This window comes from Haliotis cracherodii, unplaced genomic scaffold, assembly GCF_022045235.1.
Source record: "Haliotis cracherodii isolate W230 unplaced genomic scaffold, xgHalCrac1.p SCAF_3, whole genome shotgun sequence".
Classification (NCBI taxonomy): Eukaryota; Metazoa; Mollusca; class Gastropoda; order Lepetellida; family Haliotidae; genus Haliotis; species Haliotis cracherodii.
This window is the reverse complement of record NW_027266286.1, coordinates 39,215,214-39,231,009: the sequence shown is the minus strand read 5'-3', so window position 1 is coordinate 39,231,009 and position 15,796 is coordinate 39,215,214. Positions and strand designations below refer to the sequence as shown.

The following is a 15,796-nucleotide window of genomic DNA, read 5'->3' as shown; positions in this document are numbered from 1 at the left end:
AGTTTGGCTTTAGATTAAGTTTGGTTTGGTTTGTTTTTTAACGCCGCACTCAGCAATATTGCAGCTGTATGACGGCAGTCTGTAAATAGTCGAGTCTGGACCAGACCAGTGATTAATATCATGAGCATCGATTTTATGGCAGGCATGGGTTGCTGATGACCTGTTCTAACCCTGATCTTCACGGGCATATCTCAGGATTGAGTGTCATGTATCTCAGTATTGAGAGTTATGTATCTCACTTATTCTCAGTATTGAGAGTCAAGTATGTCAGTATTGAGTCATGTATCTCAGTATTGAAAGTCATGTATCTCAGTATTGGGTGTTGCATATCTCAGTATTGAGTAACACGTTAGATGCAACTAATGGGATCTAGTGGTAAGGCTTTCTGACTTGGTTGCAATCTCACTGAAATCAGATCTTAGTTTTCCACTACCGCTAACCAAAGATCTGAGGACATCCCATTACAGGTCACGCCAATGAAATGACAGACAAGAAATCGACATTTGCCAATCAGAAGGCAGCTTTCTCGAGCTTTACGGCACTAGTTTCAAACTGGCGACTACGCTTCGAAACATATTTTGACGTATTCTCGATTAAAAAAAATATAACTGACCAAAACCACATTCTGGAATGGCTTTTAGATGGCCTAGATTGTATGGATACAATCATAAAACCCGGAACTGTCGTTCGGAATATCCCCTGTTAAATATTTCTAGGTTGCATGATTAGAAAACACATTCTGACTGTCACTTTCAGGATCTGGTAAGCGACGTTCTAATTGGTTGGATGAAAGTTCGTGCTAACTTGACCCGTAAAGGGATGTCCTCAGATCTTTGTTTAGCGGTTGCGAGAACTAAGATCTGATTTTAATGAGATTGGACTTGGTTGATGCATGTCATCATCTCCAAATTGCGTAGAATGATGCTCATTGTATCAATTACCAGATTGTCTGGCCATACTCGACTATTTACAGACTGCCATCATATAGCTGGAATATTGCTGACGACAAAACAAACAAACAAGACTTAACAATAACCATGATAACATTTTTTTTAACATAACATGAAAATATATGATTGGCCGATGGTTGTCATGATTTCATTTTTCAACATGCATCTTATTCTATCATGTCTACAACGGTCTATTTGGGGTAATAGAGTAGCTTTTCATAAAATCCTAATATATCCTACATGTATATGATTTGCTGCTATAATCATGATAATGCATGGAAGGAAAATAAGAATAGTAAATATTATTTCCTAGAAGATAGGCGGCAATATATATATTCACTGGGTATCAATTATGTAACAATGACATTTGGTCAAAATATTATGTTTCCGCAGATTGTCCTGTTTTCGATCAGAGCTTTCAGCATCATATATGCCTTTACTATTATTCATGACACAATACTATTATCGTCGGATCATAGGTTTTCGGACATCATATGTTTTCTATCACAAATACTTGCACTATAAAGTAGGGGGTGGCGTCACACCGAAATTGTATATACACAAAAGATGGCTTGTTTTTAAGATAAGTTGTCTTATAGCCCATAAGTGAATGAGATGTTTTACAGTTGTTCATGTGATTAGCGAGACGGGGATATATGTTGTATTAATGTCTTATGTTTGCAATGTTTTATTTTTTTCAACAAAAGGTAAGCAAGTACTACATAAGTCTTTTTTCAATATGTTTCAACATGGAGAAAATGTCAGACATTGCAGTGATTGCACGCTTGTGACAGTTGTCCTTGTATCTTGGGGATGGGGGTTGAAGTTTATGGCAGTATCATGAGTATTGCTCCCAGACCCGGCGGGTAGCTGGGTGCGCAGAAGCTATCCCCGATTTTTTAAAAGTACTGATTTAACTTTGAAATGTTACGGCATCCGCCATCTTTGTTTATTTGACTTGACTTTTGCCATTGACTTATTACATTTCTTGGTGTGAATGTTGTCCAAACTGCACGAGATTGCTTAATATGCAATCAAATGTTATTAACAAAAATATTCCAGACCCCCCTAGAGTTTTCCTCTTTTGGGGGGGAAAAGCTGCTCACATCCCTGTAAGAGAGGCCCGTGAAGATCTGGGGAGAAAAGGTCTCCAGCAACCCATGCTTGCTGTAAATGGCGACTATGCTTGTCGTTAAAGGCGATTAACAGAATTGGGTGGTCAGGCTCGCTGATTTGTTTGATGCATGTCATTGTATCCCAATTGCGTGGATTGATTCTCATGATGTCAATCACTGGATTGTCAGGTCCAGACTCGATTATTTATAGCTGGAATATTGCTGAGTGCAGCTATATTTACATTTTGTAACTGCCCTTGAGTTCTCCAAAAGGTCCAGGCTGTTTCAAAAGCTTGCAGACATCTTACGTTTTTATCTTTCCCTTGATTATCAAACATGTATGTTGTTTGTCACTCTGACATAGTCAAGCTGGAATGTAATTTTTAGCTATCCACTTGATAGTTATGTGTTTCACTTTCGCGATTAATGATAGTTTTGAAATTAAATCTTTGATGTGTTTTTTTGTGTTGTTGTGAAACAGATCCTATCTTGTATACCATTTTGTCTAGTTGATTGAGGAACTACAACGATCTTAGGCACTAAACCTACAATCACTTTGTGCAAGTGGATGGTGATTGCCTATGATTGCTATCTTAAGGACTTACAATAATTGTAGCTGTGAGATTGTTATGTGCAAGTGGATTCTTGCTTTTAGCATGATCTGTCTGTATCAAGTTCTGGTGCATCAGCTGTCTATCACACTGCTCACATGCAGCAAACCCAGCCATTTCTTCAAGATAGCTTTCTTTGCAGGCATTTTGCTTTATGTGCAACATGGATTCTTGTTTGAAAGTACAGGGGAGGACATAAGCCTTCTGTGCTGAACCTATGTTTCCAGATTTTGAAAGTTTGTCTAGTTTGTCTAGACTCTTTAGAAGCATGGTTGCCATGGTGACTGTAATAAGACAATAAAACTTGCCTTAATGGTTTTCATGAGCCATTTGTTTAATATTTCCGCAATTTTGCATGATGAGCCAAGCATTTCCCGACTCCCGGGGCAAGTAGAAATATGAGGTCAGGCAACAAAATCACTTACTTAAACTTGTCTGGAGGCAAGTATTATTGGAAATTACTATCACTGTCTACACGTCTAACTACTGGTAAAATGGTACAATAAATTAGCTGAGAGAAATTTTGTAATCGCGCTTTCGCGAAACACTGACACTGTTAAAGAACACACGAGACTTAGAGTTACGTCCCTTTTCTATTTTCGTTTTAATATTCAATTGGAACAGTATGAAACAACTTTCTACACCGGTTTGAATGCTTTTCTCTCATTGCGGCCTAGAGGGATCTGATAATAGATAAACGATCAATACTGCCTAAAGGGGTCTCGTAATTGAAACATGTCGTGGCCTGTGACTGTCTCCAATATGTCCAATGTAAAACAGTTACGACCCGGTTATGGCGACACACAAGTAGGCGTTGATTAAAAGTTTTTTCGGTGGGAAAAGTGAAAATAAATCTGAAAATGCCGATGATAGCAAATCATGTAAAAGAAAACGACCAAATGAGGACACTTGTTCTAAGAACAAGACGTATGATGCCGAAAAACGGGACAGAAAATTCTTTCAGAGTTGGTGTGATGAGTTTCCATGGGTAGTGTATGACGAAAAATGAAATGTCATGAAGTGCAGAATTTGTTGTCAGTATCCAACTGAAACATCCAGAAATAAGAAACAAGTTTTGGTTGACTGTTGTACACAATTTCGAAAAAACATTATTTGACAAGTCATGAGGTTTCCGATGTTTATTTAGAATTTACCTTAGTCCTTATGTAGATATAACAGTGCTGGTGTAGTGTTATTTTGTTCAACGGTAAATAAACACATATTGATGATTTGAAGTTTTATTTTGAAATTATTTGGGCAAGTGAAAATGAAATCAGGGCAAGTGAAAATTGTCTTTAAACTTGTCCGAAGGCAAGTGAAGTTTTTTTTTAAATTTCCACCCCTGAGATAATAGAATTTTGTTTCAATATGTTCAATGCACAGCTTAATTGCTAGAGTGATGAGATCCGGGTTCTATCTCCACACAGGACATGAAGTTCATTACTGGGGTCCCTCTAGGAGGTATTGCATGGATATTGCTAAACAGCATGAAACTAGACTCACTCACACACTCACTAACTCGCTCACTCCGACTAATACAGGAGAAAAGTATATTGTTAGTATGTACCAGAGCTCCAGATGAGCTTTTGGTGTTGTGGGTATTTTACCCATGCATTTTAAAATCATTGGGTATCAGTAATTCTATCTGGGTATTCAAATTTCTGTTACCCACTTGTTTTTACACATGTGGGTATTTAAGTTAATATTTAAAATCACTATTCATCTAGTCCCTGCAAACTGGTGTCGTGTGGGTTCGAAAGCTTTATAGGACTCAAAAATACCACGATACTTCCACAAGAAAGTGTGATGGCAAATGATGTAACTGTCATCGTGGAGTTTGGCAAGGTTGACGGAATGTCCGTTTATAATTTCAAAATAAGTTGCTGATTTGCTAATCGAACACGCAGGGTCACTTCACAATATTTTGATGATACGCACAAGTTTTATTTTTGTAGCGAATCTGTAATGCACGTTGCGTATTTGATACGCTTGGATTTTATTTTATTGCGTATTTCTGCATTTTTTATGCATATTTTATGCAGATACGCAGCTTATCTGGAGCTCTGATGTACATTGTATGGTGTTGCAGATGGTGGCCTACTGCTTGGAGCATCTAGTCTAAGTGGCAGGTACTGGCTGGGCTCGCTCTGGTTCTACTCCAACCCAGCACTCGCACCCGATGTGGAGAAGTGCACAGCCGGGGTGCAACTGGAGGCGGGGCTGCAAGATGCCACATGGGCTGATGCAACAACTGTTGTAGTGGGGCTTGATACAGGTGAGTTGTGCATGCTTGTACACACATTGGTGTCACGATGGGGGATCTCTATTTTTGTATGACATGGATTTGCTACAGGGACCAAATCCGACCCTTGGTCCTGACAGGTCACAGTTGTTGTTGGGCCAATGCAGGTCAGCTTTACATGTCACATGAAATTACTTGTGCCCTATACCCACGGCACAAAAAAAATAATGAATTGAATTTTATGTTTTGTGCCTTGTGAGCACGGCCATTTTCTTTAAAAGAACTTCTGTAATTATTTATTACATTTCTGGCGAAATTAAGCTGTGAAGTGAAAGAGTTTTCCCCATTAGTTAAGGGGGAATAATGTAAAACCAATCACCATTATTCGGTAATTTCCATTGACTCTATCTTACAGACGTTTGACGTACAAGATGTTAAAGATTGCAGAAAATATATTTAAATAAACTGTTGTCTTTCCATATTTTGATGGAATATCACAAATATTACACAGTTTTATCATTTCAAACTTGAAACTCGAACCCACTCAAACTTGAAACATATTTACAATCCATTGAACATTTATATGCATTATGTATTCAACGTGCAGTTTTGACAAGATCCCAAAAGAATTGATATGGATTAGCTACCTATTGCTATTATGATTGCGTAATAATCTAATGTAGACAGGGCACACCTCAACTGAAAATGGCACACCTGGGAAACATGTTCAGTGCCCTTGGGCACACCCTGATTGTTCTCCAATTTCGTGCCCAGGATAATATCTTTGAACAGCGACTCTTATACTATAGATGCATGGCTTGGTCTTGTGTTCCTTTCTTATGCAGGAACTGTTGCATCAATGTTTTGTTCACAAAATGGCTGAAATACCACTGATGTTCTTTACACCACACTCACTGTTATTGTCAAGTGTGATGAGATTTTGCTAATTATCCAAGGTGTTACATCTTCAAACAGTTGAAACTGTATTTTCGTTATTTGTGAAATGATGTTTCTAGGCTAATATCCTTACGTATCTTATTTCAAAAAACATGATTATTCCACAGCGAATAGGAGGCACGGGTGGCCAAGTCGTCTAAGGCGCTGCCAGCAATCTATGATAGTGGGTTTGAATCCCGTTTTGCCCTGATTATGTTTCTAGGTTTGTCAGCACCATACCCGTGCTCGTGGGTTTCACTTTGGTGGTAAACGTCTGAGACCTGCTTCAATTCGGGCTTTCCTCCCACATTAAGCTGACAGGTCGCGAATATATTTAAAAATATGTGTACAATTATAGATCATTCAGCAGACGTGTTTACCATCATCAGGTGTTCATTTTGTGAGCATGTGGGAAGCGATAACTGCCGTTACCAAATTTCAAGGTTTTCATCAATGTAGATAGTAGACATGAAAAAGCAACTTTTGTAAATGGTGTTACAGATTGATGGCAAAGAGTAAAATATTTACATTTGAAAATGAAATTTTGTCAATTTAACTTTCTTTCCTCATGGATCGTGTATTGAGGGAAATATTGTTAAATTTAATTAATAAATAGTGATAGTTCATCACATGTTCATGAGATAATGAATATTGTTCCAGGTTCACTCTGTGTTTAATTAGCAATAATTAAGACACTTATTTCTCACAGAAGTCTGAGTGTTTGCAATGTGCAGCAGCCAGAAAATGTTGACAAGTAACCTGAAGATGAAAATACTGTTGTCATTCATAATGTTTTTGAATTTACATTTGAGTGAATACAATCATCTGTGATCTGAAATTTGCATATTATTATGGAGAAAGAGTTTGCATTGTTGTCATTCCAAAGTCCCTTCGATATTTTGGTTTTTAGGACTCTGACACTTGATTTCTGGTAGGATTTATGGGACAAAAAAATATGTTTTGATAACTTTGGTGTTGAACATCCCTGATTTTAATGGAAGAAGCATGTTTGTGTGCTAACAAAGGTTTATGTTGTAAAAAATACTTGGTTTGCTGATTGAAGATCAACATTGTTGCGCACTCGGCCATTGTCAACTGATGCAAAGCTCCATACAGTGATATAGGAATCAGTTATGCACAGTGAGGGATTGCATGCAGTGTTGCAAGTATGCAACTCACTGTTTATCCATTGACAACTTTTGACAATTGAATAAACAGTCATGTAAGTTTTTCTTGATATTCTTTTTTACAGTATGTAATTTTGTTCATGCAATATGACATTTTTCGATTTTTGCAAGAGAAAATCGGACTGTCAGTGCAGATGAAAATGTAATGGTTATATATACTCTATTTTCAATCGTGCTGAATGAATGTTAATGTGGTATCTATGACAACTAGGTAAGAATATCGTGAGTCGATCCCTAGATAGAAGAGTTCCATTTTTGTTTTTAAGATTTTTCAAGTTATTCTCTGGTGGTGTTGTTGCCAGTATTACTGGTATGACCTGTTGGCCTGCTGCAGCCATATTGGGTCTTCCTTTGGCAGTAGATGAGAAGTGTGTGATGGGGGAACTGATGACCCTTACCCTTTGCTTTGACATCTACATATTCTCCAGCAGCCACACCTAGCCTATCATATTGCACCACAGAGGGCACTGTCAGCTGCTGTGAAGCTGAGATACATGGATTGCATCAGAATTTGTACAGACAGAGAGTATGTCATGCATATATTGTGAAGCATCATCTCGTGAAACAAAATTGCGAAATATCTCTTGAAGCAATATTTTGAAGCAGTCATGTGATGCATCCTATCTGAAGGAATATTGGGAAACATCCTGTCTTGATCAGTTGATGCATGCAGTTGCTGTGTTGCAGCAGTACAAGGACTGTATCTAGCACACCTGACTGTACAGGAGACGTGGTACACCTGTCTCACCACTCACAAACCCGTTACTGTGTGTTGGGGCTGAGCTATATTTGACTCTTGTCATAAACATTGTCACCTCTGAAAGGCATTCCACCTCCGTGGTGTAGTGGATAGAGTGGCTGCCTGGAGAGCAGAAGGTCAGGAGTTCAAGCCCCGGCCATGCCATTCCTAAAGACGTTAAAATAGGTACTTGTTACCTTTCCTGGCGCTCGTCATTAAGGGGATAAAACAGGCGCTGGTCAGAGTCCGCATCTGTGTCTGATTGGGGTATTGGTGTTAAAACTGCAGCATGGTACATCATTGGGGTAGCACATAAAATCAGCATCAGTCTGGACTAGTGCAAGCACACATAAAAGCATGCATATGCTCATGGAATTATCTTTAATGTGGCGTTTCAGTATTTGCCCTCACCTTAGAATTAGCTGCCCTGTGAAAGGTACTGCTTTAAGGTTTGTCGGGGAGGGAGGGGGGATTTCTTCTAAGGCCTACTATGCAAAGATCATTGAAATTAGATAGATAGATATTCTTCCATTCCAAATAGCCTCTTTAGCATGTTATGAAAAGGACAAAATCACAAGAATATAGAAAAATCTCACAAAAGAGTTTGTAGTTACAATTTCTCAAAAAGTATTGATCCATTTATCATAAATGGGATGGGGCCCTGTTTTTTAAAGTTTTCATAGATCAAAGGATAAGGCCGTCGTTCATGCTTTGTGAAACATGGTTATATCATTGTCAGTTTCTGAGGCATGCTACAGACATTCAACATTTGTTCAACTAAATATTGACAAATTTGTCAAAAATATTTATTTCAATGATCGATTGGGGAAATTATGAAATGTAATTTTTTGTACTTTTCTTAATTATATTTGAACTTTGGTTAGTGTATGTACATGATGTAGTTATCAGTGAATGAAAGTAATAGGGAAGAGTTCTATAGAGACAGATACACTGATGGATCTGCATTTGTAAGTTAGAATGCTTTATTAATGAAGTTGGTGTGTGGTTTTATTTAAGGGTTCATTTGGATGCTGATAGATATTCTGATATACTTTGTCAGCCAGTGTATTGTTGTTTCAGGGGGCGTGGCAGTATGGGGGCTAGTTGATGACTTCCACACATTCGTACTATCCCAGTGTGCGATGGAGCATGACAACATTGTGAGCTCTGTCAGCGTGTCTTGTGATGGCAAGAGGGCTGTGTCTGCAAGCTATGACAACAGGTGAGGGGAGGACATCCTCTCTACTGCAACTGTAACTGTAGATAGCTATACATCATGCACCAAGTATACATTTCTTGTTTAATATGAGAATATGTTGTCTACATGACCTAGGAGAGATTTTCATTTTCTTTTTGACAGAATCAAAGTGTGGGATCTAAGCAATCTATCTTCACTACACACATATAGAGGTATGTACTGTATTTTGATTCTGATGTTTGATAGATTTGATGTAAAAGAGTTATATTTGGGATGACACTTTCTCAGTAAAGTACAGATTCTTGCGCTCACACTGCCAGAGTGAGACACCTAATCGCCAGCACACAAAGTCACCGATCAAACCGGCTCAGTCACAGAGGCTTCCACAAAATGAAAGTCTGACAACTGGTAGTCTAGATTACATACTTTGTGTATCCCTCTGACAAGTGTAAACTGGCATGGCTCCCATGGCAGAGAGCTATGAGAGCCTCGGTGGCCGAGTGGGTTAGATTGCTGACTTTGTGTGCTGGTGATTAGATGCCTCACTCTTGCAGTGTGGGTTCAAATCCCGGACTCGGACTCGGACTCAACCACAAAAAGTACGAAAATCTGTACTTAACTGAGAAAGTGTTATCTCAAATATAACATATGTTACATTTACCATTTTCTAAATGGCATTGTGTGTTCATAGCTCTTGCCATGGGAGCCGTGTCACTTTACACTTGTCAGAGGGGTACACAAAGTGTAAATTGTTTGGTACTTCAAGTCATTGTCATACCCTTGCAATAGTGTCGTTATTAAAGTGGTGATTTTCGCGTTCTTTGCGTTAGCTTATTCTTCCTAAACCCACAAGGCTGAGATTGAGATATTAACATACATAATCGGGTGGGAATGCTTTTTGATTACACTCTGCTATCATTGCAGATACATGCCACGTTGTAACAAGTGCCATGGCAATAAGTCTGGGTGGGACTCTCATCCCTTGTGTCTAAGTTGTACTCTGTGCTCCCAGGCTACTAAGTGTAGCGCTTGTCTGACACTTTGCCCTACAGCGGTCTCGAAATACCTTCATATATCACATGAACAGTGGCCACAGCAGGCCCAGAAAGGTCGCTTAAAAAAGATGTCAGATTAATCCAAGCCTACTTCACCACCACCATCCACGACCATCTCTTCCTCAGGCGGGAACTGGGAGCACGGGTGGGCCAGTCGTCTAAGGCACCGCAATTCGCTGTGCAGAGTTGCTCCCCTTGGGCACGCCAGAAACCTATGGTTGGTTCGAATCCCGGTTCGCCCCGATTATGTTTCTAGATTTGTCAGCACCATACCTTGTGGGTTTAACTGAAATGGTAAATGTCGAAGACCTGCATCACTTCGGGCTTTCCTTCCACATTAAGCTGGCATGCAGCGATATAACTGGAACACTGTTCAAAGCAGTGTTTAACACAACTCACTCACTCACACTCACTCAGGCGGGAATCCTCTGGCGACTGCAACACTGCATATATCTTCATCGGTGATTACTTCCACCACCTCTTCGCCTTTACAGATCATCGTTGATATGAAATGGATATATTTGTTACCCTCAGCATTGATTTACTCTGCCTCCTCCTCTACGATGACACCTGCCCCCTTCTCACAGTCTCAGGCGTACAAACAATCTACAGCGCCTACGGGATTCGGACACATAGACTTCCATCCGGTGCCTCCCCAGTCGCCTTATATGGACCCATCCTAGATTCATCTGATGTCAACGATGATCCAGCAGGAAATGCCTCGGTTCCAAGCTCCTTCGGCATCCAGCGTCCAGCACCAGCATCCAGCACCAGCATCCAGCACCCAGCACCAGCACCAGCACCAGCACCAGCACCAGCACCACCATCCAGCACCACCATCCAGCACCAGCATCAGCATCCAGCAGCCAGCAGCAGCATCCAGCATCCAGCACCACCATCCAGCATCCAGCATCCAGCAGCAGCATCCAGCATCCAGCACCACCATCCAGCACCAGCATCCAGCACCAGCATCCAGCACCAGCATCCAGCACCAGCACCAGCACCACCATCCACCATCCAGCACCAGCATCCAGTACCAGCATCCAGCATCCAGCACCAGCATCCAGCACCAGCATCCAGTACCACCATCCAGCACCACCATCCAGCACCACCATCCAGCACCACCATCCAGCACCAGCATCAGCATCCATCATCCAGCACCACCATCCAGCACCACCATCCAGCACCACCATCCAGCACCACCATCCAGCACCAGCATCCAGCATCAGCATCCACCATCCACCATCCAGCACCACCATCCAGCACCATCCAGCATCCAGCATCCAGCATCCAGCACCAGCACCAGCACCAGCACCACCATCCAGTACCACCATCCACCATCCAGCACCAGCATCCAGCACCAGCAGCAGCAGCAGCATCCAGCACCAGCATCCAGCACCAGCATCCAGCACCAGCAGCAGCATCCACCATCCACCATCCACCATCCAGCACCACCATCCAGCATCCAGCAGCAGCATCCAGCAGCAGCATCCACCATCCACCATCCAGCACCACCATCCAGCATCCAGCAGCAGCATCCAGCACCAGCACCAGCATCAGCATCCAGCACCAGCACCAGCATCCAGCACCACCATCCAGCATCCAGCACCAGCATCCAGCACCAGCATCCAGCACCAGCATCCAGCACCAGCATCAGCATCCAGCACCAGCATCCAGCACCAGCATCCAGCACCAGATCCGGCAACCAGATCCAGCATCCAGATCCAGCATCCAGCACCAGCATCCAGCACCAGCATCCAGCATCCAGCACCAGCATCCAGCACCACCATCCAGCACCACCATCCAGCACCACCATCCAGCACCAGCACCACCATCCAGCACCACCATCCAGCACCAGCAGCAGCATCCAGATCCAGCATCCAGCACCAGCATCCAGCACCAGCATCCAGCACATTACCAAGCCAATAGCCACCTTCCTACATCTGAAGAATGTCCAATTTGAGGCATAGATCAGCACTTCAGCAACCTCGCACCTTCACCAGTGTCAGACGTTTCTTGGTCTCCTCACGTCAGCGCAGGACTTGACCTCCAGAGGACGGCTTCAACTGCGCCCTATGCAAATACTCATTGCTCCCTACATCAGGCACCAGGACTAGTCCGTCTCCACCGTTCTCCCGGATCGCCTTAAACCACATCACCAATTGTGTATGGTGGAGTTGAATGTCTTAGACGGCATCTCCTTGACAGCTCACACTCTCATCACACCTGTTCGTCGACCCCTCTCTTCAAGGCTGGGGAGCACATCTGGAGGGCCAAGTCGCCTCAGGGCTGTGGTCCACCACTCAGCTCAACAATATACAGCTAGTGGTTCTCCTCCTGGCTCTCTCCCACGGGAAGCAGGCACTTCAGCGCCCTCAGATCACCATATCCAAGGACAACATCACCATAGTATGGTGGCTCTGCAATCAAGGGACGACCCACTACTCCTCCCTGTTACAGCAGACGTTCTGGTTCTTACAGCATGTTGATTATTAACTGGATCCTCAGTTCCAAATCCAACACATTCCAGGAGATTAGCGCAACACCCTCTCCAGACAAGACAAGGTGGCACCCACAGAGTAAAACTCCACAAACATGCCTTTGATTTAGTCTGCCGACACCTTGACTACCCCAACATCGACCTGTTTGCCACCAGTCAGGTCCGAACCTTCATATCATCGGTACCAGATCCACAGCCTTAGGCAGTCAGTCTTATGCTTTTCCGCCTCCAGTATTCGTTCCCAGTGTCCTTTAAAAGATCATGTTGACCTAGAGCCTGGCTGTGACTTTGATCAAGCCTTGGTGACCTGCAAGGGTCTTGTTCGTGGATCTTAAGGAGATGCCCGCCATCGACTCCCTCAACTGCCAGGTTGGCCAAACCTGCTGATCCACCCTCACAGCCACTCATCTCCAGACAGGTTACATCTTCAGGCCTGGTTCATCTACAAGGATCCCTAAGTGCCAAGGGTTACTCAGCAAGGGTGGCGAAGGAAATCACCTTGGCGCACAGACCTTCTACCAGGGACATCTATGATGCTCCTTCGAGAGTTTCTGCTGGGAGAAACAATGGGATCCCACCTCTGCGTCATCCCAGTTCTTGGCTGAATTCCTCCTTCTTCTGCACCACAAGCATTGTCTGAAGGGCAGCACCATTACTACATACCTTCTGGCCCTGAACTCAACCTTAGCCGTTCTTGGAGATCAAAAGATAACCAAGATTCCTGAACTCAAAGTGTTGCTCTTTTCGAAGAAGGCCAAGTTCACACCCCTGGCTAGGGATCTGAATGTGGTGCTTACCCTGCTGAGAGGCGGACCCTTTGAGCCACTCCACTTGGCATCTTTCTCCAACCATATCAAGGAGACTATCTTCCTGCAGTTCTGGCTACCTATGTTTACATTGGTTGTACGGCTCCACGTGCTGTCATCGAAGCCCAACGGAGAGCTAGCGACACGGTCACTTTGATGCATAAATATATATTGTCATGCAACTCACTGTCGCAGTTGTAGTAGCATATCTATATAGTTATGCAAAACAATATGTAAAGCGCCCCCAAATACTTGCATTAGTCCGTTCTATACTGATTTCTGAAAAGCGCGTTTGTTTACAAACAAGAGAAAAGTCTGTGTTATGCGGAGTCACCACTGCGACGGAGTGTGTGCATGGAACAGTTCATCTTGAGCTTTACTGGGACTTCATAGCCAAGAATCAACTCCAGGACAGCCGGATAGATCCTTCACCATCCCGTGCATATCTTCGATAGTGGTTGTTGAAGATGAACAGGAACTTCTACTCTGTCTGGTGCGTGTGGTATGATGTTTCATTCTTTTCTCCAAGATCATTAAGGACAATGCCGCCGCCTTTTCATCCCATTATCTATGACATCGCAGGTTGATGTCAGCCATAACATGATTGCCCTATGGCTTTGTGCCATCATTCTTCAGGCTTGTAAGGCTGCTTGTTTGGACCTTCCTAGAGTCAACAATCTGCATGAGATCCGGGAAGTCGCCTATGCCATGGTTGTTCACATCAACTGTTCCATCCGCACCCTGCTTCTGGCGTTAAGATACATTCTTTGCCAGCCACTGGAAGTGGAAGCCTTGGAAGACGCAGAAGTAATCTACAGCTTTGGCCCTTTGGTGTTTGCCCAGCAGGTCATCACCCCAAGGCTCAACATGATTCTTCCACATGTCCGGAGCTGACCTGGACATCACGCATACCTCACTCTCTTGTGTCCTTCCGACAGGAATGGTCACTTGATGGTGGACATGGCTGTTGCTGATTGATTGGAGTCTATAAAGAGTTATTTAAGATCACATCTGAATGTATGCCCTCCACCGTACCGTCCGATAAAGATGCATTAAGGAGTAATGTGGGATAAGTTAAAAAATCTAGTAAAATCTAGATTTATCTTTGTATACTTATCCTGCATTACTTCGTCTAAAGTGGCCCACCTGTTGCAGAGCTGTATCCTCACGATGTCTTCGGGTGCTCAGATGTACAGTAATGTGTTGATCATTGACATCACCCCTTCCGTGGTCACGTGGGAGCTGTGTGATAGGGTTAGCCGCTCATCCAGTTGTACCAACTTCTTCTTCCACAAGACCTCTCACAGCTCCTTCTCTGTCAAGATTAATCGGTAGATGCATTAAGGAGTAATGCAGGATAAATATACAAATATATAAAAAAAAATATCTAGATTTTCCTAGTTTCTTAATGATAACAGTTGTAAAAGAAAGTCAGGCTGAACCTTATAATGATGATGAGTTTGATTTGAGACATAACATTAGTGTTAGTTTCTGTGTCTAGGTAAAGAATTTCACTTTTAAGTACATAGCTGCATGTTGTGAGAAATTGTTTTGTGATACTGGCATCTTTTGACATAAAGCTGCATATGATCTCCATAATGATTCTATAGATAAAGAAGAAGTTGTTACCATATTGATGTTGAGTATTACAATAGTTAGACTGTGTCAAATGTTGTTGTTTCAGCCCACTCTGATATAGTGTGGTCCGTTGACTGTCACCCGACCGAGGCCGACATTTACTTGTCATGTGGACATGATAAAACAGTCCTCTTGTGGGATCAGCGGAAACCTAAGCCAGCCAGTATTATCAGTAAGATCAGAATAGTTCAACCGATCTGTTTGAAAATAATATTAAAGTCAAGTTGCATTTTAGTGACAAGTTAGACTGCCTCTGTGGTCTAATGGTAGAGCGTCCGACCGGAGAGTGGAAGGTCCGGGGTTCGATCCCTGACCGCGTCATACCAAAAGACATTAAAAGATGGTACTTGTTGTTACCCTGTCTGGCGCTTGGCATTAAGGGGCTAAAACAAGAACTGGTCGGCTCAGAGTCGGTATACTGTGTTTGAGTGGGGTGTTCATGTTAAACTGCGGCATGGTATCTCCGTGAGCTAGCACTATAAATCGGCATCAGTCCGGCCTAGTACAAGCAGCCACACACATACGATGTGTGCATATAGAGTGTGTGCACGTCGCTATATAAGTGCAATAATCTTGGACGCGACGTTAAACCCCATTTCACTTCACCTCACCTAGTTACAAGTTAATTCATTAAGATAAGATAAGAGTGTGAGAATCTGCTGATTGTGCCCCCTAGAGTGTGAGAATCTGCTGATTGTGCTCCGTAGAGTGTGAATTTGCTGGTTGTGCCCCCTAGAGTGTGAGAATGTGCTGGTTGTGTCCCCTAGAGCGTGAGGATCTGCTGATTGTGCCCCCTAGAGTGTGAGAATCTGCTGGTTG

The 15,796-nt window shown here is 42.7% G+C and overlaps 2 protein-coding genes across 2 annotated transcripts in view; both read left to right on the top strand.

Moving 5' to 3' along the window:
• Window positions 1-15,796, top strand: part of LOC139474119 (methylosome protein WDR77-like) — a 59,124-nt gene that overhangs the window by 28,397 nt on the left and 14,931 nt on the right. Inside the window, exons 2-5 of the mRNA XM_071256993.1 lie at window positions 4,766-4,951; window positions 8,861-9,002; window positions 9,141-9,190; window positions 15,024-15,149. Of these exons, the coding sequence (XP_071113094.1) occupies window positions 4,766-4,951; window positions 8,861-9,002; window positions 9,141-9,190; window positions 15,024-15,149 (504 nt within the window). The remainder of the gene's footprint in view (window positions 1-4,765; window positions 4,952-8,860; window positions 9,003-9,140; window positions 9,191-15,023; window positions 15,150-15,796) is intronic.
• LOC139474008 (uncharacterized) lies at window positions 10,735-12,003 on the top strand. Its single transcript, XM_071256867.1, has one exon. The coding sequence runs from the start codon at window positions 10,735-10,737 to the stop codon at window positions 12,001-12,003; it is 1,269 nt and encodes a 422-aa protein (XP_071112968.1).

Coding starts and splice junctions, on each gene's coding strand:
- LOC139474008 (XM_071256867.1), top strand. CDS start 10,735: ATGATCCAGCAGGAAATGCCTCGGTTCCAAGCTCCTTCGGCATCCAGC.